A 24,381-nucleotide genomic window follows, 5' to 3' on the forward strand; every position below is an offset into this window, starting at 1 on the left:
GGATCACAAGCAAGCCCAGAGAGTTATAGGGCGTGTTATTGAACTGTAAAAATATAAGTCCTCATTAAAAATGTGTCCTCTCATTGGCTCAAAGGACTCTTCTAAGATCTGGCACATCTCGTGTTGACACAGGCCATCATTTTGCCTGTTTTAGGTCATCTCACATCAGAATATTATAGCCTTTGACTTCAGTAAATTTATATAGCCATATTTTTTCACTTGGAGAAACTGTGCCTCAGAGAGGCTAAGTGAGTTGCCTAGGTCACACTGGCAGCCTACAGCAAACCTAGGGACACATGCCAGCTTTCTAGTTGTCTAGTTCTGTGCTACTGGCGTAGCCACCTGCCATGCAGCCCCACTGACCACATGGTAGCTGCGGGAGCTGGAGCCGTGGTGCAGCTGTCCCAGTAGGACAGTTTTTTTTTTTTTTTTTTTTTTTTTTTTTTTTACTCTGGTACTGCGGAGCCTGCAGCATAGGGTTGGCTCTCTGGTAGTAGAGTTGTCAGAGGAGCTAATATGTAACCAATAAGCATCAGCTTAGTTTCCATTATGGTTAACTGTTTAAATGGTCCTACTATTCCTTCCGTAGCCTGGTTCACTAGCAATACATAATGCTGCCCTTGGGTTTGTTGGTTGCCACTTTTTGTATTGTGTGGTGATGGTAGCAGCATTCCTCTGGAAATGAGTCCACACCTTTCTTTACTTGGACAGTTGTCTGGTAAGAGGTTCAAGTTGCAAGTCTTGTTGTATGCTATAGACATTATCCAATTCATGTTTCATGTTCTTTGTCTGCTGAGCAACAAAGACATCTGTCCTGTCTCCCATACCAATAATAGAACTAATTGCCATAGTCCTTAATTTCATGGTGGCCAAAACCTTCCTTCTCAAATGTTAATAGAAAATGCTGCAAGGAGTCAGGCTAGACGGACACGTTCTCTCATCACATGTGAAGTCCAATGTGCTGGACTATGTTTTAGAGAGCTACAGTGCTGGCTGGACATGCTGTATTCATCAAGGAACCATTATATAAATATGATCGTTCATATTCTAAATCAGGTCGTCTTAGGCTCTCTAGGTTGATGGATGGAACATTCAAACATTAAAAGGGAGTTTCCTTCATTCTGCCTTTAGTGGTCTTGCATCTTGTAACAGGGCTTGTGTGGGGGAGAGGGGGCTCATTTGCATCTTGTTCAGACACAAAGCTTCTAGTTTTCCTAAGGTATAAGGTTGCATATAAATATCAGGGAGTTGCAGGCTATGTAGTTAGCTTGCATGGCATTTTTCACATCCCATATTCTCTGACTCTCTTGTTTTCCAAGTAATATATATTTGGAGCCACATCACCTCATCCTATGGTAAAACTTACAAGCAGGGATAAAAGGAGAAGAGTGTCTTAAATTTTCAACAGAGCTTTTGCCATACTGTTTTGCCTTCCCCTTGGATTGAGAAGAGGGCAAATATCCATAGATTTCAGGGCATCCCTTTTTTCCTATCCCGCTCCTTTTAGCTGTAATCAGAGGGCCTCTTTTGTACATGGCTGCTCTTGACTCTCTAAAGAGGAATTCCCTGCTTTGGAAAAAGTTTGGAGGAAAAGATAATGCTTATGGTGTATTATCATTCCTTTAAAATATCTAGGGATTATATGGGGGAATTGGGGGAGGAAGGGTCAGGCAGGGAGAGAAGGCTCCATCTGTTTTTCCTTTGGTCTTAACCTACCACCCAAAGTTCTTAATGCTGTTTGGAGATAATCAGAACACTGCATTCAATGCAGCACCTGCATGGAAGCATCCAATATCTTCCATGTAGGAGAGGTGAGATTTATGTAAAGGATATGATTGTGTGTTCTAACTTTCTTGAATGATCAATCCATACACTCTCTCAGCTTTTTTTTTTTTAAGCGCTGATCTAATTCTTTCACAGTTTACACTTCAGCACCATATACTGAGAGTGCCATTTGCAGAGAAACGAGTAATACCTCAAGACATTGTACTGAATTCTTTTCTAGTTGTTGCCTCTGGTTATCCCTGCAATTCATTACTACTTGGGATCTCTCCTACTCTTAAGATTTCATCTGTGAATGTGCTAAGTTGTATAACTGAGACAACTGTATGTTTCATTAAAGGTGTGCTGGAAAACAAAGATGCTTTGTTTTTGTTTTGTCCTACATTATCTCTCTAGACAAATGTCATCCAACTTTTTTACTCTTTGAAATGGCAATTGCACATCTTCTCTTGCTGGAGATCTTGGGATAATGTAGAGAAATATTGTCCTAGGCACTAACCTCCACCTATAGAACAAGTGTGCACGTGCTCTTGCTCTTTGGACAAATATATGGGCATAAATTGACGCTCTGCTCTCCTTTTATTGGCTGTCTTTTTTTTTTGTAGATAGCACTTTATGCATGGAAAGGCTAAGGAGGGAAATTAAGCATGGCTTCTTTATGAAGGCTCTTGAAATTTCATAGCCCTGAGTGCCCTAATTATGCCAACCTAGGTGTGTACATATGCTTGTCAATCTAGCTATTATAACATAGGAGAAAGTATTTTTATACACTGCTGGTGGTATGGTAGCATAGATATAGCTCTAAAGCTGTGCCATGGTAGTGCCTGAACTCTGGATGCGGAAGCTTCGTTCTGTAGCCTCCTAGCAAGGACCCAATATAACTCCCATTAATCTCCATTGAATTCAGGACAGGTTGGACAAATCCTTTCTAAGAAGGACAAGTTCTTTAATGGGGGTTGGGAGGTAGAGCGCATAAACTCTTGGGAAATGGTGTGTCTTTAATGCATGACATGTGGCTGACTGTGGTCATTCTACACTAATGATGTGCTTTTGTTTCCATTGAAATGACAAAATTCCTGTTTGGCTTCTTCTGAATTCGATTGGGCTCTTAATGCTTTAGAGGTGTTACCCTGCTGTAGTTCACTTTGCAGTAAACTTCAAAATAGTTCACCTTTTTTATTTTTTAGTAACTTCCAACGTGTGACCTAAACGTATCGGGGGAGGGAGGGGTTGTTCATCTACACGTAGTTAAAGTTAAAGCAATATTTCCTTTTGTTGTTCTCTTTTCCTGCTCACTTATTTTGTTAGTCTGTTAAGAGGCATATTTTTATTGTGTTATGATGTGTTATATGGCTTAGAAAAGTGGCAATGGGGAAAATATTTTGGCCTCTTAGTCAAAAACTATTTCACAGTTCTAATATTGCTTAACATAACTACCACAAACTTCTTTTCCTTCAATGCAGCATTACAGTGTTTCTGCCATCTATGTACAAAAGAAAACTTCACATGTGAGACTGATGGGCTCTGCTTTGCTTCAGTAACACGAACTCAAGACAAAGTCATACATAATACCATGTGCATAAAAGAGGAGGAACTGATTCCACGAGACAGGCCATTTGTTTGTGCCCCATCATCCAGTAATGGTGTTGTTACTGTGCCTCATTGCTGCATGGTAGACTACTGCAATAAAATAGAACTTCAAATTCCAACGCCAGGTAAACCTTTTTAAGTAATTTCCCAACAAAATCAATGCTCATTTATAAAGTTAAGAAAACTAAACTAAGTGCAAGTAAAGATGAGGGAGTGAAGAATAACAATGTTGAAATGTCAGAAGTACTAAATAACTTTGCTTGTTTTTCACCAAAAAGGTTAGTGGTAGTTGGATGGCTAGCATAAGGAATGCCAGTGAAAATGAAGTCTGATCAGAGGCTGAAATAGGCAAAGAACAAGTTAAAACTTAGACAAGTTAGATGTCTTCGCATCCAGTGGGGCCTGATGAGACACATCCTTAGAATATTCAAAGAGTTCACTGAACATGTCTGAGGCACTAGTGATTTATCTTTAAAAAGTCATAGATATGAAAGATTCTAGATGACAGAAAAAGGGACACAATACAGTGCCCACTTATAAAAAGGGAAATAAGGACAGCCTGTGGAATTAGACCAGTTGGCTTAATTCAGTATCCAAAAAGATAGTGGAGCAATCAGCTTTGCAAATGCCACACCAATAACGTGGTAAGTAATGTTCAGAATGAATGTCAAGAACAAATAGTGACAGACCAACCTGATAGCTTTCTTTGACGGGGTAGCAAGCCTAGTGGATAGGAGAGGGAAATGATAGATGTGATACATCTTAACTTGAGTAAGTCTCTTGACACTAACATCACCTTCTCTTCAAAATACACTAGGGAAATGCAGCTTACATGAATGTATAAGATACATGCTTAACAGGTTGATTCTCTAGGAACTGTTTTTAATAGTGCTTCAATCAAGCTGGAAGGGCATATGGAGTGGTACCTTGCAGGGATAAGTTCTAGATCTCATTGTGTTCAGGATGTAAAATCCCAATTAGGTGGCTAACCAATTAAATGTGGTGGGGTAAGGGGGCGTGCGCTCTAGCTGGGCCAGGCCGGACCCGGTACAGTGGAGAAGGGTGGAGTACACTCAGGCCTGGCCAAGCCTGCTATTCTGTGGCAGAGGGGAGTGGGCTGTCTTCTGGCTGGGCCAGAGGGTGATAGGGTGCACTTCAGCGGGGATGTGTTAGGCCAAGCCGCCTGCCCCATGGATGAAAGGTGGCAGGGGGCACTCCAGTCAGGTGGCAGGAGTGTGGGGTTGCTTTGGGCCTCCTGCAAGGTGGGGGTGCTCCAGCCAGAGCAGCCCCCTGCTTTTTAATCAGTTATCCAGGTAAGCATTCCTACATTCTGTTTAATTGATGAAGATATTTGATCGACTACACTTGTAACACTTGCCAGCTGATACCAAGCTGGGAGGGGTTACAAGTGTTTTGGAGGATAATCTTAACATTCAAAATCCACTGTGGGAAGTGGTCTAGAGTAAATGGGTAAAAGTCATTAGGGACAAATGCAAAGTACTCCATTTAAGAAGGAATCAATTGTGCATACACAGACACACAGAATGGGAAACAAATGACCCTCTAGGACAGGGTTTCCCAATATATGGGTCGGGACCCAAATATGGGTCGCCATTACATTTCAAAAGGGTTGCCAAGTGTCTCCCCAGGGGGCTCTTAAGGAGCCATTCACACATTTTTTTTGAATTACCCTGAGTCACCAAGTTTTCCTGAATTGTCAAAATGGGTTCCCATCTGGAAAAGTTTGGGAACCGCTGCAGTAGGAAGAAGTACTGCAGAGAAGGAATGGGGTCATGGTGGATTACAAATATCACTGTTGAGGAAAAGTCAAATATTCTGGGATATATTAGGAGTGTTCTGAGCAAGATGTAGGGAAGTAATTCTCTTTACTCTGTGCTGATTAGGCCTCAACTGAAGTATTGTGTGCAGTTCTGCATGCCACATTTGAAGAAAGATGTGGCAAACTGGAGAGAGCACAATAAAATGATGAAAGGGGTTCTAAAACATGACTTGTGTGCAAAGTGAAAAAATTGGGTTTGTTTAGTCTGTAGCAGAGAAGACTGAGAGGGGACATAATAGTTTTCGAGTACATGAAATGTTGCTATAAAGTAAGGTGGGAGAGGCAGGGGGAAGGAATTGTTTCTTGGCCCATTCTTGGAGATGAAGAGCAAAAAGCGTAAATTGTATCAAGAGTTATTTAGATAGTTTAGACATTACCCTGACATGAAGTTTTTCTTAGTTAAGCACTTGAAAGCTTACCTAGGAAAGCTGTGGAATCTTCATCACTGGAGATTTTTTTTTGAGCTGTTGAATGGTCTAAATTTACCGGGGGTGCAGGGAGTAGACTAGATGATCTCTCTAAGCCTTGTTGTGACCTAGAATCAGAATTCTATCAGGTCAGACCAGGGCATCTATTGTAAGTCTTAAATATTATTTTGAAGGTGTAGATAAAGGAATAAAATAATAACAGAATAGTACCCAAAACGTCTCTTGCATCACAATGCTGTATGGCTTGCATAGAATCTTTTTAACAATCCTGTATTTCAGTGTATATCACTTCAATCTCTACAGTATAATACTAGTGACTCACAGAACTGAAAGAGTTAAGACTCAAATTTTCTTACTGAAAATTCAAAAGAATTCCTCAGACCAGTAACTGATACGCTATACACTCAAATGCTAAACAAATGTTTAATAAAACATATTTGCTATTACAAAACAGTAACACTTGTTTTCTTTCTCTCACTTCCACTTGTAGGCCCTACTTTAGGAGAATCCACTTCTAATCTAGGACCTGTGGAACTGGCAGCTATTATTGCTGGACCAGTCTGCTTTGTTTGCATTTCACTAATGTTGATTCTCTATATCTGCCATAATCGTACTGTCATTCATCATCGTGTACCAAGTGAAGAAGATCCCTCGTTGGATCGTCCTTTTATATCAGAAGGAACTACTTTAAAAGATTTAATTTATGATATGACTACTTCAGGCTCTGGGTCAGGTAATTTATTTCTAATGCTTGTAAATCTGTTGATGAAAGTCTTGGTCCATGTGACTCAGGCCTGGTCTAAACTAAACTAGATCAACCTAGCTACATCTGTTCTTCTCTGCAGGAGAAAAGATTGCTCCTTAAGTGCTGTGGTTATGTCAACCCACCTGCTGCTAGATCAGGTGTGGGCAATAATTTTTGACGGGGGGCACTCCAAGATTTTGGCAAGTGGTCGAGGGCCTTGCTCTTCCATGATATTAATGGAGATGTGGGATCTGGGATGGAGATTGGGTGCAGGAGGGAGACTGGAGTTTGGGAGGGAATTTGGGCGAAGGAGGCAGTTGCAACCTGGGTGCAGGGGTTTGGGATGTGACCTAGGATAGGAGGGGATTGTGAGCTGGGGCAGGAGATTGGGGTACCAGATCTGGGAGGGAGCATGGGTGTGAGAGGGGCAGAGGGTTTGGGTATGTTGACTGGGGGGGCAGAGGGTTGGAAAAGGAATGGTCGGGGGTGCCAGAGGCAGGCTCTGGCCAGGAGCCTTATTTGCTTGCCTGCCTGCAGAGCTAAGGCTTGCAGAGCTTAACAATGTTTCCTAGCCAGTGTATCTGCCTGACTGGCCATGTGCTTGTGTGAATAACTGAGCCAAGGAGCAGGGATGTGGTGGTTCTTGGCTGCCTGCTGTTCAAACAAGCAGCTCCCAATGGCCTGTTTCTGGCCAGAAACCAGCCAATGGGATTGTGCTGGGAGCGGGAGCATCTTCTGAAGCTTTCTCCCCTCCAGTTTTGAACCGAGCCTGGCAGCCATATTTCTGAGCAATGTGTGGGGCAAGCAGGGGAGTCTGCTTGGGCCTCCGTGGGCTGACTTCAGTAGCTTGCTAGGCTGGATCCAGCCCAAAAGCCCAATTTGGCTAGGCCTGTGCTAGATCAATGGAAAAAATGTCAGCCTAGCCACTGCCTCCTAGAAGTGGATTAACTATATCAATGGGGGGGAGGGGAATCCATTAATCAATATGGGAAGTATCTACTTGTCATAGTGATGCAGCTACAGCTGCGACCTACATTTTTAAAGTCTGGTTGACCACTTTCAATTGTGATATGTGTTTTGTCTAGTTAAAAAGGTGACCTCTCACATAGAGTTGTAAAATCTTGTTTAATCAGTTAACTGATTAACTGGAATGTCACCACTCCAGCCCCCTAGCCTGTGGGGCTCTGCAGAACACAAATTTCCATATTGAGTTTAACCACTGGAGTATCTAGTCAATTATGAATTAGGACTGGTCAATAATATATGGTCGAGGGAGGAGCAAACAAGCTGCACACTTACAATTGTGGAATAACTTTAACTAGGAAAGATTCCTCATAATAGAAAACTCTGGTTTATGCCTCAAGTAGAAGACAATACTCTTATAGAATATGTGGAGTCCCCTAAATGAAAATCTCACATTGTTCATATACTTGTCTACGCCTTTTTTTAACTATGCCATTGTATAAGTATCTTGTGATCGAGTGAGGCTACAATTTGGTCAATAATGTCCCAGAAGTCACGGAATCTGACTTCCAGTGATGTTTGTGACTTCAGCCTATGGCACTCAGAAGCTGAATGGTATACGGATGCCCACAGGGGCTGGAAGCTGTGGGGTATCACTACAGCTCCAAAATCCAACCCTCCAATTCATAACTGCTGAGTAACTACCCTGCTGCAGGCAGTGTAGGCACCTACATATGTTTTCAGTAATAGTCAGTCAGGTCAAGGCTTCCATGAATTTTTCTTTACTGCCTGTGACCTGCCCATAACTTTTACTCAAGATTTCCATGACCAAGCTTAGCCTTAGTAATGGGTTCTGCTTATTTAAAAAAAAAAAGGGGGGGGGGGAAGGGATTGGATGCTTCTCCTACAGAGACAGCAGCATGGGGTGACAGCAGCCCCTGTCTGGGGAGAGCGAGGCCTGAGCTCCTGGACCAGCACGAGCCAGAACTGATCCAGGCTGCCTGCCCACCTGGCTCCAATACACTTTAAATGCAGAGCCACAGTGGGGGTAGGTCTCGGACCCAGGGCAAGCCAGAACTGAGCTGGGCTGCTGGCTAGCCCACTAAAAAATTTATTGGCAAGGGGAGAAGAGGGAGGGAAATGCATGTAGTTTAGCATAATCAGTTAATCGTCTACACTTACATCCCTATGTTTAACTGAAAAAAATCTAACTTGTTTCATGATACCTTTTGAACAATTAAAGTGATAAATTTGGTTTGAAAAGCAAGGGAAATTGACAGTAATGCAAAACTTAGATTAGATAAGTGTATTAGCGGTAAGTAGAGGGAGTTTGACCATCAAGAGGAATGGGCAAAGTTTAGAGGTAGCAAGGATTGGTGTCTCAGCTCTTCAGTTTAGTCAGTTAAACAACAATTGGTGTGTGGCTAATAGTATGTAATAGAATCAGAAATCTACTGGGCTAGTGGTCTAGTCTAACAAGGTCTTAGACAATGTTCAATAATAAAAATAAGGGATCAAAACTACCAGTAAACTTGGTCTTGGCCAAGGGCAGTGACTGGAGACTGTGCAGAGCCCAAAAAATGTGGGAGGCAAATGGCAGGGAGAAAGATTGAGTTTTAAAAAATTGAAGCCTCTGTAGCTAATGAGTTGAAGCCATTGATTGTAGCCAATTGGATTAGTGAACAAATTTTGTCTTGTTTCTGCCCCTGGAAATCAAACCCAGCTACTGGATATGGAGGCTTTCTAATACAGGAAAGGTGGAGGGAAGACCTGTGTTTTGGGAGACTGATTCTCAGGAAACTCTTAGCAGATGAAGTACTTATGGTGTGAAGCAGGATTGGATTCTGTACTATGGATGTTAGCATTTACATAATTAACTGATAAGCCCAGGCTCATCTGTTAAATTCTAAAGGTTACATGCCCTTGCTGCCTCTATCAGAGGCAGCAGCACAGGGGACAGGTGGGAGTCAGTGCTCATGGGGAAGCCAGCTTTAAATGTATAACATCCCTCTACTCTATTACTTACTTAATGGTTTCTCACAAGCTGCAAATAGTGAAAAGAGAGCTATGGTTCCAGTCATGAAGCAGTGGCTGTATTAACTGCTCTCGTAAGAGAAAACTGCCAATGGAAAGGAATTAAATTGAGTTCAGTTACTTTGGGGTTAATTCTAGCATAGTCCTGCATATTTAAATGAGGAGCAACAGAACAGTCTTACACAGAAAATTTTAGGAATTGGTACTTCTTCTTCAAGGGTCCCCGTGGGTGCTCCACTTAGGTGTATCAGCCCTCTTGTACACATGGCCCAGAGATCTTTGGTAGCAGTCCCTGGCTGCTGGTGCATGCTGTGCTATTGCACAATCACTCTGAGTGATATGCATGCACCGGTGACCATTCTCTGTTCCTTCTCAACTGCTGCCAGCATGGGTTGCAAGTAGCACAGTCTCCCAAAAAGACTTTGAAAAGAACAGGAAGAAGAGAACTAACAAAAGAGCCACAGAACACAAACCAGTGGAGTGGGGTGCCAGCACTGCTGCTGTGTCCTGTTCACCTGCACCTCATGCTGCAGCCTGCACCCACTTCAAAACCGGAAGGCACTGGCATGACAGGGGTTTGTTTGTATGAGGCTTCATACAAACAACAAACCCCTGTCATGCTAGTGCCTTCCGGTTTTGAAATGGGTGCAGGCTGCAGCATCTTTACTGGCAGCAGATTGGCACACAGTGTCTCTCCACTGTCTAAGGCTGGGCCATTTGATGAGCTACTGCCCTTGCTGTAAATCCCCCCCCCCCCCCCCCCCCCTCCGGTCTGAAAGTGTGCAAGACTCACAGCAGAGAATTTTCTTTTGCATGAACAGGACTGTGGATGCCCAGCAGCCTGATTCAAACTCCTTCCCCTCCCCTCCCCCCCCCCCCCCCCCCCCCCGGACAATACACCTGGGACAGAGAGCAAAAGGAGCACTCCTTCGGAGGGATGTGCTAGAGAAGCTTGGACTAGGAGCACAGCTCAAAATGTGCCAGGTCCCCTGCTGCTGATCTGTAACCGAGCGATAGGTCCTCCGGGCAAGCAGGCACACAATGCTTGTCCCAAACAGGGCAGCATAAAGCCAATGGTGGGATTCTGCTCAGAACAAGCCAATGATCCCAAAGTGAAGCACAGAGCTGCTGGCCAATCTTCAAGCTCTCCTCAGAACAAGCCTCAGTACTGCAGGAAAAGCCAGTACCGGCAGCAGCTGATAAAGCAGTCAGGCTGCAAAACCGCAGAATGCCACGCGCAGACCCACTCACGGTACCATTGGTGCTGGGGTGCCCCAGAGCGCCGAATGCACATGTACTCAGCAACGGCAGGCTTAATAGTGGTGCTGCCACCACCCCCGGTACTGAGATGTAACCAAGGCAGACCTCGCGGTACCGTTGGTACCATGTTCCCCATTATTTGGTACTGACGTCATACCATGCTATAGAGGTTCTGTACTACTTTTCACACCAGCATCGCTAATATCCGCACGATGTAGCAGTGTGAGTAAGGGGCCAGTGCAGAATCCCTCAATACACTGCCCATAATTAGCAGATGGGCACAATGGATACCCCCACTGCTCCCACCTCAGGGACTCTATGGGGATCTGTGGGCACCCTACAGAAATAAACTATATCAAGCCCTCTGGGTACCAAGTGCTCAGTCAGCCGACGCACACATGTGGGATGAGGTCACTGCAGCCCAGGCACCCATGACAGCTAGTCAGCGACTGAGGAAGCTACACAAGGTTGCTTAGCCCTCCATTGTTGCACTGGATGTATTAGGACAGCCATTGTCTACCTACGTCACCTATTGTAGGTGCAGCTGTAGCAGGTTTCAAGACCTATCCCACAGGGTCGTGAAGACTAGTACAGTGGTCCTCAAACTTTTGGGGCTCTAGAGCCGTTTACATGCGTAAAAATTTGTGGAGCCCCCGTGGTCCACTGATTGTATGTGTTGTAGCTATCTGTTTCCAGTTTGTCAATCTTGCAGAGCCCCGGGAGATGTCTCTCCTAGCCCTGGGGCTCCGCGGAGTGCAGTTTGAGAAACACTGCTCTAGTACAACTCTTGGATGTAAGGCACAACAAACACAAGCATACTTATCTTACCTCAGCACACCAAATTGGCTCTGCCAATGACTGAGGCCTCATGGAAGACCCTCGCATTGGAACCGGTGACTTCCAAGCAAATAGATAAGTACTGTAACACCTATGAGGGTAGAATTCCTTTTCTCATACTCTTCACCAAATTTGGTGGTCACACTGAGGGGAAAGCAACAGCACTACCCCAGAACACAGCGTCATGACTAGGAGAGAGAGGATGGATGCTATGGGAATGAAGGCATACCCCTCAGTCTCCCTTCAACCAGAATTGCTAATTACGTAGCATTAGTGCAAAATATTCACAACAGACATTTGGAACCTTCAATTCCTTTATTCAATATCTACAAGAAGAGAGAAGGGAATGATTCAAATTAAACGTGAAGGAAGGTTTCTGGTCTCCCACGCAACATTACAAGCAGTGTTGGATGCTGCATGTACAGCAGCCAGGTCCATGCCAGGGTGCTGAGGAGAGTGGCATGGCTGCAATGGTCCAGGTTTTTCCCAAAAAGGTACAATCCAACATAGCTCTTCCATTAGAGGGGACTTCCGGGCATTAAGGATTCAACTGCCTGGATTTAAGAAGAAACAATACAAACGCTATAATCACAGGTTCAGAACAAAAGTGATGACCAATAACAAAGGCCCTATAAGAATAAGGGACATCCAGACAATCTACACAAAGACCATCAAATTAGTAAACCTCTTCGCTCCAGGGGTCCAACTCTTCATCAGCAAATTTATGACATTGGTTGAGGGTAAAGTGGCCCTCAGTCCTCCAGGGCAGGCAGATCTAGGGAAACAGACATTTGGAAACACTCTCCCAATTTATCCAGCTTGGGAAGCCATCACCTTGGACCAAAGGGTCCTAGAAATAATATGAACTGGATACTGCACACCATTCACAGCAGTTCCTCCAACTTGCCAACCTACCCATGAGTATGTGCTCTTGGGTGAGGCACAGCGCCTGGTGAACTAGGAGTTAGAGGGAGTACCCAGCCAATATAGAATCCACAGCCTCTGTTCCAGATACTTCCTTACCATCAAGAAATCAGGAGGGTGGAGACCCATCCTAAATCTTCATGGTCTCAACCAGTTAGTCAATTATCAGAAGTTCATGATGATTATGTCGGCAAGGTTCATACCTGCCTTGGCGATAGGACTGTTGCTATCTACCTTCGACCTCAAGGATGCATGTTCCATGTATAAATTCACCCAGCACACCTCAAGTTCACTGTTGGAGACTTATACTATCAGTACAGGCTGCTCTTCTGCCTGTTGACAGCACCCACAGTATTCTCCAAAATCCTTGCTGGGGTAGCTGCACACCTACAGAGAAAGCATATAAACATATGGCCATATCTCAGCTGTTCAATCATGGCACCCCCGTATGGGGCACATAGTGGGCATTACTCAACAAAGCAGATATTCAACATGCTTGGGCTCCTCTTGTACTTGGACAAATATTCCCTCATTCCTACGGCAGCGCAGCTGCACTGCAACAAGGGTATAGTGTTATTGCCAATCCACAGATGGCAAGGATTACGACTCGATCATGTCAATACTCAGTGGCACATGCTTCTCAGAGCATATGTGTCTGCAAATACTTGGACACGTGGCCGTGTCCACATTGTAGTCCTACATGCTTGACAACATATAGGGCCATTACACTGGATTTACCCATGCCTGTATTGGCCAAGATACTACCCAAGCCACAGGACGCTCCATGTACCCATTAGGGTCAAGGCCACCCTAAACTGGTGGACAGACATGCAATGTATGCCTGGCGTCTCCATTTCAGGCATCATTGCCATACATCCCTATCCCAGCGGACGTGCCCCTGCTGGTATGAGGAGCCCACATGGGGAGTGATACCACAGGGACAGTGGACACGATAGGCATCCCAACTCCATACCAATGTTGTGGAGCTCAGGGCAGTCACACAAACTGCTTGAGCACATATGGAACAAACCAGTGGGAGTGTTGTTGGACAATGCTGCAACAGCATATTACGTAAACGGGGGCGTGAGATTGCGTAGCCTCTGCGCAGATGAAATGAAACGGTGGAGGTGGTGTTTCACATACATCACATCTACTGCAGTGTATTTACTGGGCAAGGACAAGGTATTACTGGAGGCCTGCAGCGGACAATTCCTGCAGAACCATGAATGGGAAATCAACAAGTCCATCGTAAACAAAACAAAAGAAATAGAATGGTGGACGTGTTGCAACACACACCAACTCTAAGTGCCCCTGTAATGTTTCAGAGCAGGCATTGGACTGCGCCCTCTCAGGGATGCGTTTGCAGTACGCTGGGACTTCCCATTGGCATACTTGTGTCCACCTATACCTCTTATTACCTCTTATACAAAAGACCATACTGAACATTAAACAGGATGCAGCAAGGGACATACTGGTAGCCCCCAGTTGACTGAGACACATCTGGTACCATCCCATACAAGCTTGCACCGGTACAAGCACTGCTGACCCAAGACAAAGGGCGCATACCACATCCTGGACTCCACACACTAATCTGCAAGTGTGGATGGTTGTTGGCTCTCAAATAATAACATTGTCCCGTGGTTTCGTAGGGTCACCCATATTCTGATCAGTTCTTGGAGACCCACGACAAGATGGACTTACGTGCAGAAGTGGGCCTGATTTGAAGCCTGGAATTCAGCGCAAGCATGAGAGAGACACAGGGTGGGGATATCAGACATGCTAGAGTATATTGTCCACCTGCAGGACACAGGACTGTCAATTGGTTCCTTCAATGTATACTTAGCAGCTATATCTGCAGTGCACCCACCCACACAGAGGTATTCCAGGTTTTTCCCCACCCGTGTGTGAAGAGATTCCAGAAAGGGATATGGATTCTATCAACCACAGAGATCCAGCACCATTATGGGATTTGGCTCTATCTTGTCAGTGAGAAGAGAATCCAAAAATCTGTTAAATTTCAAACCAAAATGTTCTTTGTCTGCTCTTTTTTAATATGTCTCAAAGGAGGTGGTCCACAAATTTTTTGATTGGCCTGGTGGACTGAAATCAGTTGAGAACCACAGGTGTAGTGCATGGACAGGTCCAGAGGATGTCCTGTTTTCCCAACAATGAATATCCAAATGGATGTCTAATGCATACAACTGTGTATATTTCTGGGTGTAACCAGCTGTTATATGGGCATGTTCCACGGGCGCAGTATCTACCACAACTGCTTTCCTCAAGGTCTTTGCTCAACATTATGCTATTCAATCCTTTCAGAAATCAGACACTAGCTTTGGACATACCATACTGTCCAACAACCAGTCCTGCATCACAGAGTGCCCACCGTCAAGCAGGAATACTAGTGCGTAGTCACCTTGTGCAGTAATTGGAGTTATTCAAGAGGTGTCCCCGTGGGTGCTCCATACTCCCCTTCCTCCCCTCTGCTCCAGGCTAATACACTCTGGCGTAAAGAAGGAATGGAGGGAATGGCCGCCGGCACATGCCTAACTGTCATTCAGAGTGATTGCACAATAGCGCAGCATGTGCTGATGGCCGGGGAATGCTACCAAAGATCGCTGTGCCATGTGCACAGCGGGGCTGATACACCCGCGGGGACATCTCAAAGAACTCCAGTTACTGCACAAGGTGAGTAACCTTCCCTTCTGCCAGTCTAACAATGAGGCTAACGGATACTGGATGAAGTGACACAATTTCATTTGTAGATAGCTAAACGGGGAAAAAAGTAGCCTGAAATGCCTAATTTATTAGGAAGGTATAATTGAACCTTCAACCAGGCATTTGGCCTTTCTCATAGTATTACTTAAGAAAAAAAATGATAGCACCAGATTATACAGGAAATAGAAAACTAAATGATGATATTTTAAAGGATTCTTACCCATCCACAAACATGATACTCTAGATACTGTAGCACAGTGGTTTCCAACCTTTTTACACTGAAGATCACTTTTTAAATCTCAGAACAGGCGAAGATCTACCGCCCTACCCCTTTCTTGAAGCCCCACCCTCTCTATTCTCCTCCTGTCCATCACTTGCTATCCCCAGCCTTTACTTACACGCTCTGATAAAGTGTTTTTTTAAATTATGCGATATATAAAATTAAAATCACGTATTTATAGTTATGAAATTAATGGTCTGGTTTTTATTCGTGCCATTGAAATCTAAAATGAAGCATTTATAATTACACTTTTTGTGGGGACAGAGTTCTGCAGCTGGGGGCAGGGGAGAGGGAACAGGATGCTGGGAGGGCAGAGGACAGGGTTCTGCAGCGGGGGACGGTGCCAGTGGGGACAGAGTTTGGGGAGTGGGGTTGGGAATGGGGACAGAGTTCTGTAGCTGGGGACAGGGGAGTGGAGTCTGGGGAGCGGGGACAGGGTGCCAGTGGCAGTAGAGTGACCTGCATCTGCCTCCTCTCAGGATTCTCCCCCCACCCCCGAGAAGCCAGCACATGCCTCCTCTGGGCCCCCTGCGGCACAGGGAAACCCCAAGCGTGTCTGCCCCGGGGCCAAACCCCCGTGGGAGCCTGCCTCGGGGCCAAACCCCCCCCCATTCCGCGGCGGGGCCAAACCCCCACGGGAGCCTGCACCAGGGGCAACCTCCACCCTTCCCGTGGCGGGGCCAAACCTCCCTAGTGCGGCCCAGCTCCTCCCCTCCCGCAGCATGGCCAACCCCCATGGGCACCTGCCTCGGGGCCAAACCCCCCTCCCACGGCCTGGCCCAGTCCGGTCAACTCCCTTCCCTCCCGCAGCGTGGCCAAACCCCGGGGCCGACTCCCGCTCCCACGGTGCAGAAGATAAGGGGTGGGGGAAAGGAAGATTATGTGTATGGGTATTAACTGGTTGGACCAGTGATGTATACAAATGCTTTGTAAATATCTGTTAAATTTTGTAAATTTAGCCATTTCAGAAAGAAAAATAATAATTCAGAGTGTCACCATTTTAGACGCCATAGAGATACAGGATGGAACTCACTGGGAGGGTGAGATGCAGAAATTGGGAAGGGAGGATTGTTCATCATTGATGCTGTTTGGCATAATAGCTATAGTTCAGGAGACCGGTAAGAAGACAATCAAGCTCCTTTGTGGAATAGATAGCTGAAACAATAGAAACCACTAGCCAAAGCACAGGCCATGCAAGACCAGTCAGAAACTGAGTTATCTCTGCAGAGGAGTTTTGCAGAGGATTGATTTGATTGCAGCTGTGTGACAGAAGCCACGAAAAACACCATAGAGCACAGAAAAGAAACAAAGAAGCCTTAGGCCATTTCTGCACTACCACCTGAGTGACATAAGTTTAGTTAAGATAAGTGGCAATATTCACAGGGTTATGTTGGCCTGTGAGCTGCTCTCACTGACACAGCTTCTGCCACTCATTGAGGTAGCTTTATTTTGATGGAAGAGCTCTCTCCTGTTTAATACAGAATAGGGTTATATAAACTGCCCAGAACAAGTTAACTGGTTCAGTTATTTAACTAGTTAACCACCAGGTGTTGGCGGCAGGGACTGCCCTGCTGTGACGCAGCAAGGGTTGCCCTGGCCCCACTGCAGCCCTGCTGGCTGGGCCACCATGGGGCAAGGCTTCAGTTAGCCAGTAAGCATGCTTATCAGTTAACTGATTAACTTTTTACATCCCTAGCACAGAGTGGCTACATAAGCAGTCTTACAACGGTGAAGCTGCATCAGTACAGCTGTGCAGCTCTGAGTTTGAGTGTAGGTGTGACCTTAGTTTCAGACAGAAATTCTGGTAGCATGATACTATCACAAACAAAAATAAAATGGGGAGTTTGAGTGTAGGTGTGACCTTAGTTTCAGACAGAAATTCTGGTAGCATGATACTATCACAAACAAAAATAAAATGGGGAGTTTGAGTGTAGGTGTGACCTTAGTTTCAGACAGAAATTCTGGTAGCATGATACTATCACAAACAAAAATAAAATGGGGAGTTTTTTGGGTAAGGTGCTGGTTGGAAATTGCCCTGGAACTGCGAGCAAAGCAACTTATCTCTTGCTATTTGCTTATTCCTGCTTTATACAGGGATATAGGAACACAATCCTGTCTTTGTAATTAAACAACAAGGTTGCTTAAAAAAAACCTTAATCCATTTCTTCTCTAACTAGAACACTAGTAGCTCTGGAAAATGTAACAAGGGATAATAGTAATAGTTCCACATCTCCAAGGCAAGGAAGTATTAAGTGACTTGGCAAGGGCACACAGAAAACTTGTGCTGGGGTCAGCTAGCACTTTAAACCATTGTATAATCTTTCCTCATAAATGAGTTTCTCAATGTCTCCAACTTCTTTCCCTTCTCAGGACTTCATTTCTACAATTTGTTTTGTCAGAGTGACTAGAAATGAAGCACGGTAGACGAGGATATAGTAGTTTTTATAAAAACAGTTTTTAAATAATGGAATTGGGTATAGTTTTAATTTCTCTCTTCATACATCCCTGCACTTCCCCCTCTGCTTTGCAAAATGATACACAAGTCTCTTCCTGGGTGGCTACTTTTAATGTAGAATCCAGTAATGCATGAGTAATCCAAAACTTTAAACTCAAAGGAGACTAACTTCACATTTTAGTTGCTCCAAATTCATCTTTAGAATTTTATTCAAGTCACTTGATACTTGTAATACTAGTATTTTTAATATTGCCCAACGAATGTTTAGGAAGGTTTGTCTTGAAAGGCCCTGTATTCTAAAATAATTGAGCTCCTGATTTAGATTTGCCCTGAAGTGAGATAAGGAGGATTGTTTTTTAGCTCTTATATAGTGATTGCCTTCAGTAGTTAACTGTTGCTCTATGATCAACAATTCTTTTCTACTAATGGTTGAACAAGCTTAATCTTAATATTTTCTTTTTTTTAGGTCTACCTTTACTTGTTCAGAGAACAATTGCAAGGACTATTGTACTTCAAGAAAGCATTGGGAAAGGTCGCTTTGGAGAAGTCTGGCGAGGGAAATGGAGAGGAGAAGAAGTTGCAGTAAAGATCTTCTCTTCAAGAGAAGAACGTTCATGGTTCCGTGAGGCAGAAATTTATCAAACTGTTATGCTACGCCATGAAAATATTCTTGGATTTATAGCAGCAGACAATAAAGGTTAGTAAGCTTTTGATAACTTTCACTTTTGTTGATTTTGTAGATGTTCCTATTTTCAGTCATCAAAACGTGAAAATTACTGATCCTACAACTTACCAAAAAATCTGTTCTCAAACCTGGGCAGCACATTACCTATAACTTTCACACAGACTTATTAAGCATTATATATAAATCGAATGGTCTAATCTACTCAGTTTTGCATAGCTACTGAATCCTATATGTGATTCTACTTATATGGCTGATATGCATATTTTTGTACCAATTCTCTGAATGCAGCAGAAAGTTAATCTGTACAATGGCTATGACTGGTTCAGCAATTCACTGCACCTCCGGCAAGGTGTCTAGCCTCCACTCCTTGTTGTCTTATTACAAGTTAACCAACAACTTGCCCAAATAAGATTATTTCTTTTTAGTTTAGTTTTACTGTCATGGTTGCATTTGGAGTAGTATGCTTCTCCTAACTGAGCTCGTGTGTCCATTGCTGTATATGGCATCCTATGACAGTATCTGTAATTCAACTGTCAACGCCTGTAACTTAAACTCAGACACTAAAAAATTATGCAAGAAAAAGGCAACACTCTATTTTGAAAATGTGTGTAGACCTAATCCAGATGTGACTTAGGGTTTTTTTTTTTTTTTAAAGCATTAGTAGAAGGCTTTAACATTTAACTTTAGACTCAGGGAAAACACCCAAGTCTTAGAATAGAGCTTTGTATTTGATAAGCAATATCAACATAACCTAGTATTTTCAATGTCTAGGTGTCACTAAATTAGTCAAAGCCTAGTGATAAATGTCATACTAATATGTCCGTAACACAGCCTGTCAAACTAGTTTCCCTGAGAGAAACTGAAGTGCATATAGTTTGCTTAGAGTTTATCAATACACTTTTTTTTTTCAGAACCAGAAATCTGTTTGTTAGATATTAATCTGAAAGCCCTTCACTTAAAATTTGAAGGATGAAAGACTGTTGCATGTGAGGAACCTTTAATGTTCAGATACAAACCACACAGAAGGATTTCAAGATCTCCCATGTAATGGGTAAAAGAAATGTAGTTAAACTACTTTAATTCTCCAAGAACACTTACAATTTCTGCCCTCCTCCCTTACATAAGAAGAATACAGGTTAGACCTCCCTGGTCTGGCACCCTCAGAACCCAACTAGTACAAAATGAGGGAATTTTCTGGTCGGGGAGATCCCCCTGAAACTGGCTCCCCAACCTATCACCAGCTCCACTTCTGGCCCAGGATCTCTAGCCAGGTTGTCTGCTGCTGGCCCCAGTCCCCTCTTGAACCCCCCCCCCCCCCCAAAGCCCGGCTGTGGCAGCCAGAGTACAGATGATGCCAGACCAGAGTCCAAGTTAAGGGAGGTACAACCTGTATTGAGCTGCATCTACTTGGCACCCTTAGAGCAAATTGTATATCTTATTTTGAAATAGGCTATTTAGAAATTTGGCACTGTGTAGATGTGCCAAATTTCGAAATAACCAATTTTAAGACGTCCCTTCTCCTCAAAGATTACAGGGATGCCAAAATAGCGAGTCTGCTATATTTTGCACTAGCAGACGCATTCAAAAGATGTGGGGTAGCATTTTGGTATACCTGTGGTATCCTGAAATAGCTTTGCAAAGTAGACATACCCTTGTCTGAACTGCTAGATGACTCTCTAGATTAATTTTCTTGTTCTACTGATAGTGTTGGTATCTGTTAACAATTGAATATAATAAAAAATTAGGGTTCTCAAGCAACTGAAAATATCACTCTTTTAAACAATAAAATATCACTTACTTCAAATATTTTTGGATGTTTTCTACATTTTCAAATACCTTTATTTCAGATACAACACAGAACAGTGTTCTGACTTTGCATTTTTAGTTACAAATGTTTGTACTGTGCAGAACAAAGCATATTTTTCAGTACATCTCATACAAATACAGAGTGCAATTTCTTAATCATGAAAGTTGAACTTGCAAATACAGAATTATGTACAAAAAATTGCATTTGGAAATAAAACTTAAACCTACCTTAGGCTTAAGTCAGAACTAACCGTCCTTTTCCCCTCATTGCTTTTGCAGATAAGATTTCTCTTTTCAATCCTTTTGTTACCTTGGTTCATCCCTATCCCAACCACAGTCTATTAATTTTATTACAAAAAAAAAAACACACACACACTTTATCTCCCACTCATCCCCTGCCTTTGCCAATCTTCCTCATTGTACTGGGTTACCCCAGTTTTAAAAGATGCCTCACTTGCAGGCTCTTTGTTCCGATCTTAGATGGGCACGCTTGGTATATCTGATGCCTGGGGGAGGCACACATCACAGAAATGCCCCACAATAAACAGTTATAAACACTCTTAAGGCATGGGACCTCCAACTAAAACTTCCCGTGGAGAAATCTCTAAGACTCTTCAGAACTAGAGTTTCAAACTCCACCTCTGTAAAGAGGACCCTGGCAATAGCTGAAGATCAGGGTTTACCTATCTCTTTGCCAGGACTCACCTGCAAAAAAGACCACCAAACAAAAAAGATGGTCCTCCCTGCAGTAGTGAACACTCTGAAGAAAAGATTTTTCCGACAACAAAATGTGTCTTGCTCCAACGAGGACATGTCCATACAGAACATACTCAGCACCTGTTAGTACTGATGGCAAAGTCCCTGAGGCTATGTCTAGACTGCAAGCCTCTTTCGAAAGAGAGCGTCTAGACTGCACGTTGAACTTTCGAAAAAGCGGCTTGCTTTTTCGAAAGAAAGCATCCAGTGAGTCTTTCGAAGAAGCCCTATTTACATTGAAGAACGCCTTCTTTCGAAAGAAGAACTTTCGAAAGAAGGCGTTCTTCCTCGTGAAATGAGGTTTACCGCCATCGAAAGAAAAGCTGCGTTCTTTCGATTTAATTTCGAAAGAACGCGGCTTGAGTCTGGACGCAGGGGAAGTTTTTTCAGAAAAAGGCTATTTTTCCCGAAAAAACCCGAGTCTGGACACAGCCTTAGAGGCTAAGGCAGCCAACTGGCAGGGCCCTCCATCTTGGCCAGGCTGGGCCCCTTGGGCTATGTATAGAGCCCAACTGCTTCTTCAGTGCCCCAAGCCATTATAATGCGCACTCAGTCACCATTGCCACCAACCCAGCCTCCTATCTGAAGTGCTCCAGAATGACATGGAGAATGGAGTGTACCCCTGAGGGATACCATGCCCCCTATACATCTGTCATCATCCTCTCCAGATCAGACAGTTGTGTCCCCACCCTCGATTACAGGGGAAGATTTAAAATCTTAACAAGACCTTTTCAAGAATGGCAGACTCACTGGATACTTCACTAGCTGACTTAGAAACCCAGCAAAAATTAATGGATATTCTCCAAGCATCCTGAGCCACCAAAATTCCCTTACTCATTAATGAGGCCATTATGGACTTTGCCATGGTAATTTTGACTATTCTGCTCTCCAAAATAGAGGATTGCAAATACTATGTCCCAGTGAAGAGTGGAGTTCTGTCTGACTCCAAACTGTAGTAGTCAATGCTGTATGTTGCTGTGGCAAATATACATTATACAAGATACCTTATGATAAAGATTGAAAGACTAAATATATTCAGTAGAAACTCATAGTCATAGGCCTCATTAGTTCCATATTGCTCATCTTCTCCAAGAACTGAATGAAGTCTTAATTCATCATTTACCAGATGACACAGAAGAACAATATAAAGCCAATATAGCAGAGGGATCCCTCATTTGAAAGCGGGGGGAAAACTGCTTGGAAGCATCCCTTGATTCCACAAACTATGGCTAGGTCCTTGACAACAGTGATGTGTAGATCATCATGGCTTTGCTTCTCCAGTTGTCCTAAGGAAATACAAATGAGTCAAAGATCTCCCATTTGATGGACTAAAGCTTTTTTGCTGAAAGTGCCAACTCATTCTTACATACCCTTAAGGACTCCAGGCAACCGTGAAGATGTCAAACCCACAAACAGTCAACAACATCCCAGCCCTCCACTTTCCACCAATCAGTTTGAAATATTGGGAAAAGGTTTGCAGTCTTCTCCTTTCCAAACAGACTGCCAATAATACCACAGCACTTTTATGGATCACCTTCTTACGACCCTGTCTGGAGACACATCTTGACAGACAAGTGGGAGCTAGAAATAATTTTATAAGGTTACTCTACCTCTCTTCTCTCTCCTTCACCTACCCAACCACCTTCCTTGTCCCTTTTCAGAGACCCTTCCCACAAGGCCCTTTTAGGAATTTCACCTTTTCAAATTAGGAGCAATAGAAGTGCTAGCACACCACATAGGAACAGGGTTTTATTCCTGCTACTTTCTCACCCTAAAAAAAGAAGTCTAATAGAGGCCTATATTAGATCTACGTCAGCTGAACAGATGAATGAAGGAACCACTCTTCAAAATGGTAACATTGGCAAATATAGTCTCGGCACTACATAAGGAGGATTGGCTGTCGTCCCTCTACCTCCAGGACATACTGTAATGTTATAACCCATCCAGCATACAGGAGGTTCCTACTCTTTACACTCCAGAGTCACCACTACCAGTACTGCATATTACCTTTCAGCCTAGCCATGGCCCCAAGGGTCTTCACAACGGTGTTAATCTGTAGAAATAGCAAAACAGGACTCATATTCCCTTATCTCAATGATTGCCTCATTGCTTCAAAAGGCTCTACTCCACGTGAATATGTAAGTCAAACTATTTACCACACTGGGCTTGCAATAAGTCAATCCTCCTCTCACCTTGACTCAAATTGGAATTCATCAAAGCTGATTTTACTGCCTTCAAGCACAGACTGTACTCCCATGCCATTGTTTTGTGATCCTAACCACCTTTGCCATGACGGTCATAAACAGCCCACAGGTATTAGCCAGGCAGTGCCTTCAGCTTTTTAGCCAGATGTCAGCAACAGTGTTTTTTCTTGTCAAACTCTCCAGACTGCACATGTTGCCTCTCAGCAATGTCTCTGCACCTGTTTTTATCCCCCACACAAACCCATTAACCAAGGCCTTCAGCATACCCACCAGAGTCAAATACTCCCTCCAGTTCTAGTTGCAACTGCAGAACCAATGTTAGGAATGCCATTCCATCAAATAGCCCCTACAATCATGCTCACCAAAACACCTCTCTCGAGGAATGGAGGCTCACCTCAACAATCACACCATTCAGGGATGATGATTACCAAGGTGTCTGTTACACATCAACATACTTTAACTTCGAGTGATCTGATGTGTCTGTGACCATCACCTACCTCTCTCATCTGCAACAAAACTATCAAAATAGCGTCTTGAAAACATGCTGAATGTCTTGTATAAATCGCCAAGGGGAAGCTCCTTCCTATTTTATGTGAATGAGAGGCAATCCATGTTGTGGTAGTGGTACATAAACCTCAAATAGACATCTCAGCGACTTACCTCCCGGGCCGTAAAACCGGCATAGCGGACTATCTAAGCAAATACATTTTTTTTCCTCCCCTCTCAGAAGCATGAGTGGAGATGCACCCATAAGTTCTCAATACCATCTTTAATCACTGGGCCTACCTAGTAATAGACTTATTCACAACAAAACACAATTCAAAATGCTCAAAGTATTGCTCCAGAATGGGGCTAGGGACTCGCTCAGTGGGAGATGCCCTTATCCAGTGTGGGACTATCCCTTATGCATTCATCCTACTACTTAGCTGTGTACTCTAGGAAATAAAATATGACCAGGCTTAAGTCATACTAATCACACCAACCTGGCAGGGACAGATGTGGTTTCTATAGGCCAAATGGCAATAGAACTGCCTCTCTGTCTTCCACACATCCCTCACCTTCTCTCTCTCTGGA

The 24,381-nt window shown here is 43.7% G+C and overlaps 1 protein-coding gene across 3 annotated transcripts in view; it reads left to right on the forward strand.

Annotated features, from left to right (window-relative positions):
- TGFBR1 (transforming growth factor beta receptor 1) overlaps positions 1-24,381 on the forward strand; it is a 74,606-nt gene that overhangs the window by 21,978 nt on the left and 28,247 nt on the right. For 2 of the 3 annotated variants that reach the window (XM_014581783.3, XM_014581784.2), the window contains exons 2-4: positions 3,246-3,497; positions 6,131-6,373; positions 18,323-18,553. In XM_014581783.3, the coding sequence (XP_014437269.1) occupies positions 3,246-3,497; positions 6,131-6,373; positions 18,323-18,553 (726 nt within the window). The remainder of the gene's footprint in view (positions 1-3,245; positions 3,498-6,130; positions 6,374-18,322; positions 18,554-24,381) is intronic. The other variant, XM_075921584.1, reaches the window with a different exon arrangement.

This window comes from Pelodiscus sinensis, chromosome 2 (genome assembly GCF_049634645.1).
Source record: "Pelodiscus sinensis isolate JC-2024 chromosome 2, ASM4963464v1, whole genome shotgun sequence".
NCBI lineage: Eukaryota > Metazoa > Chordata > Testudines > Trionychidae > Pelodiscus > Pelodiscus sinensis.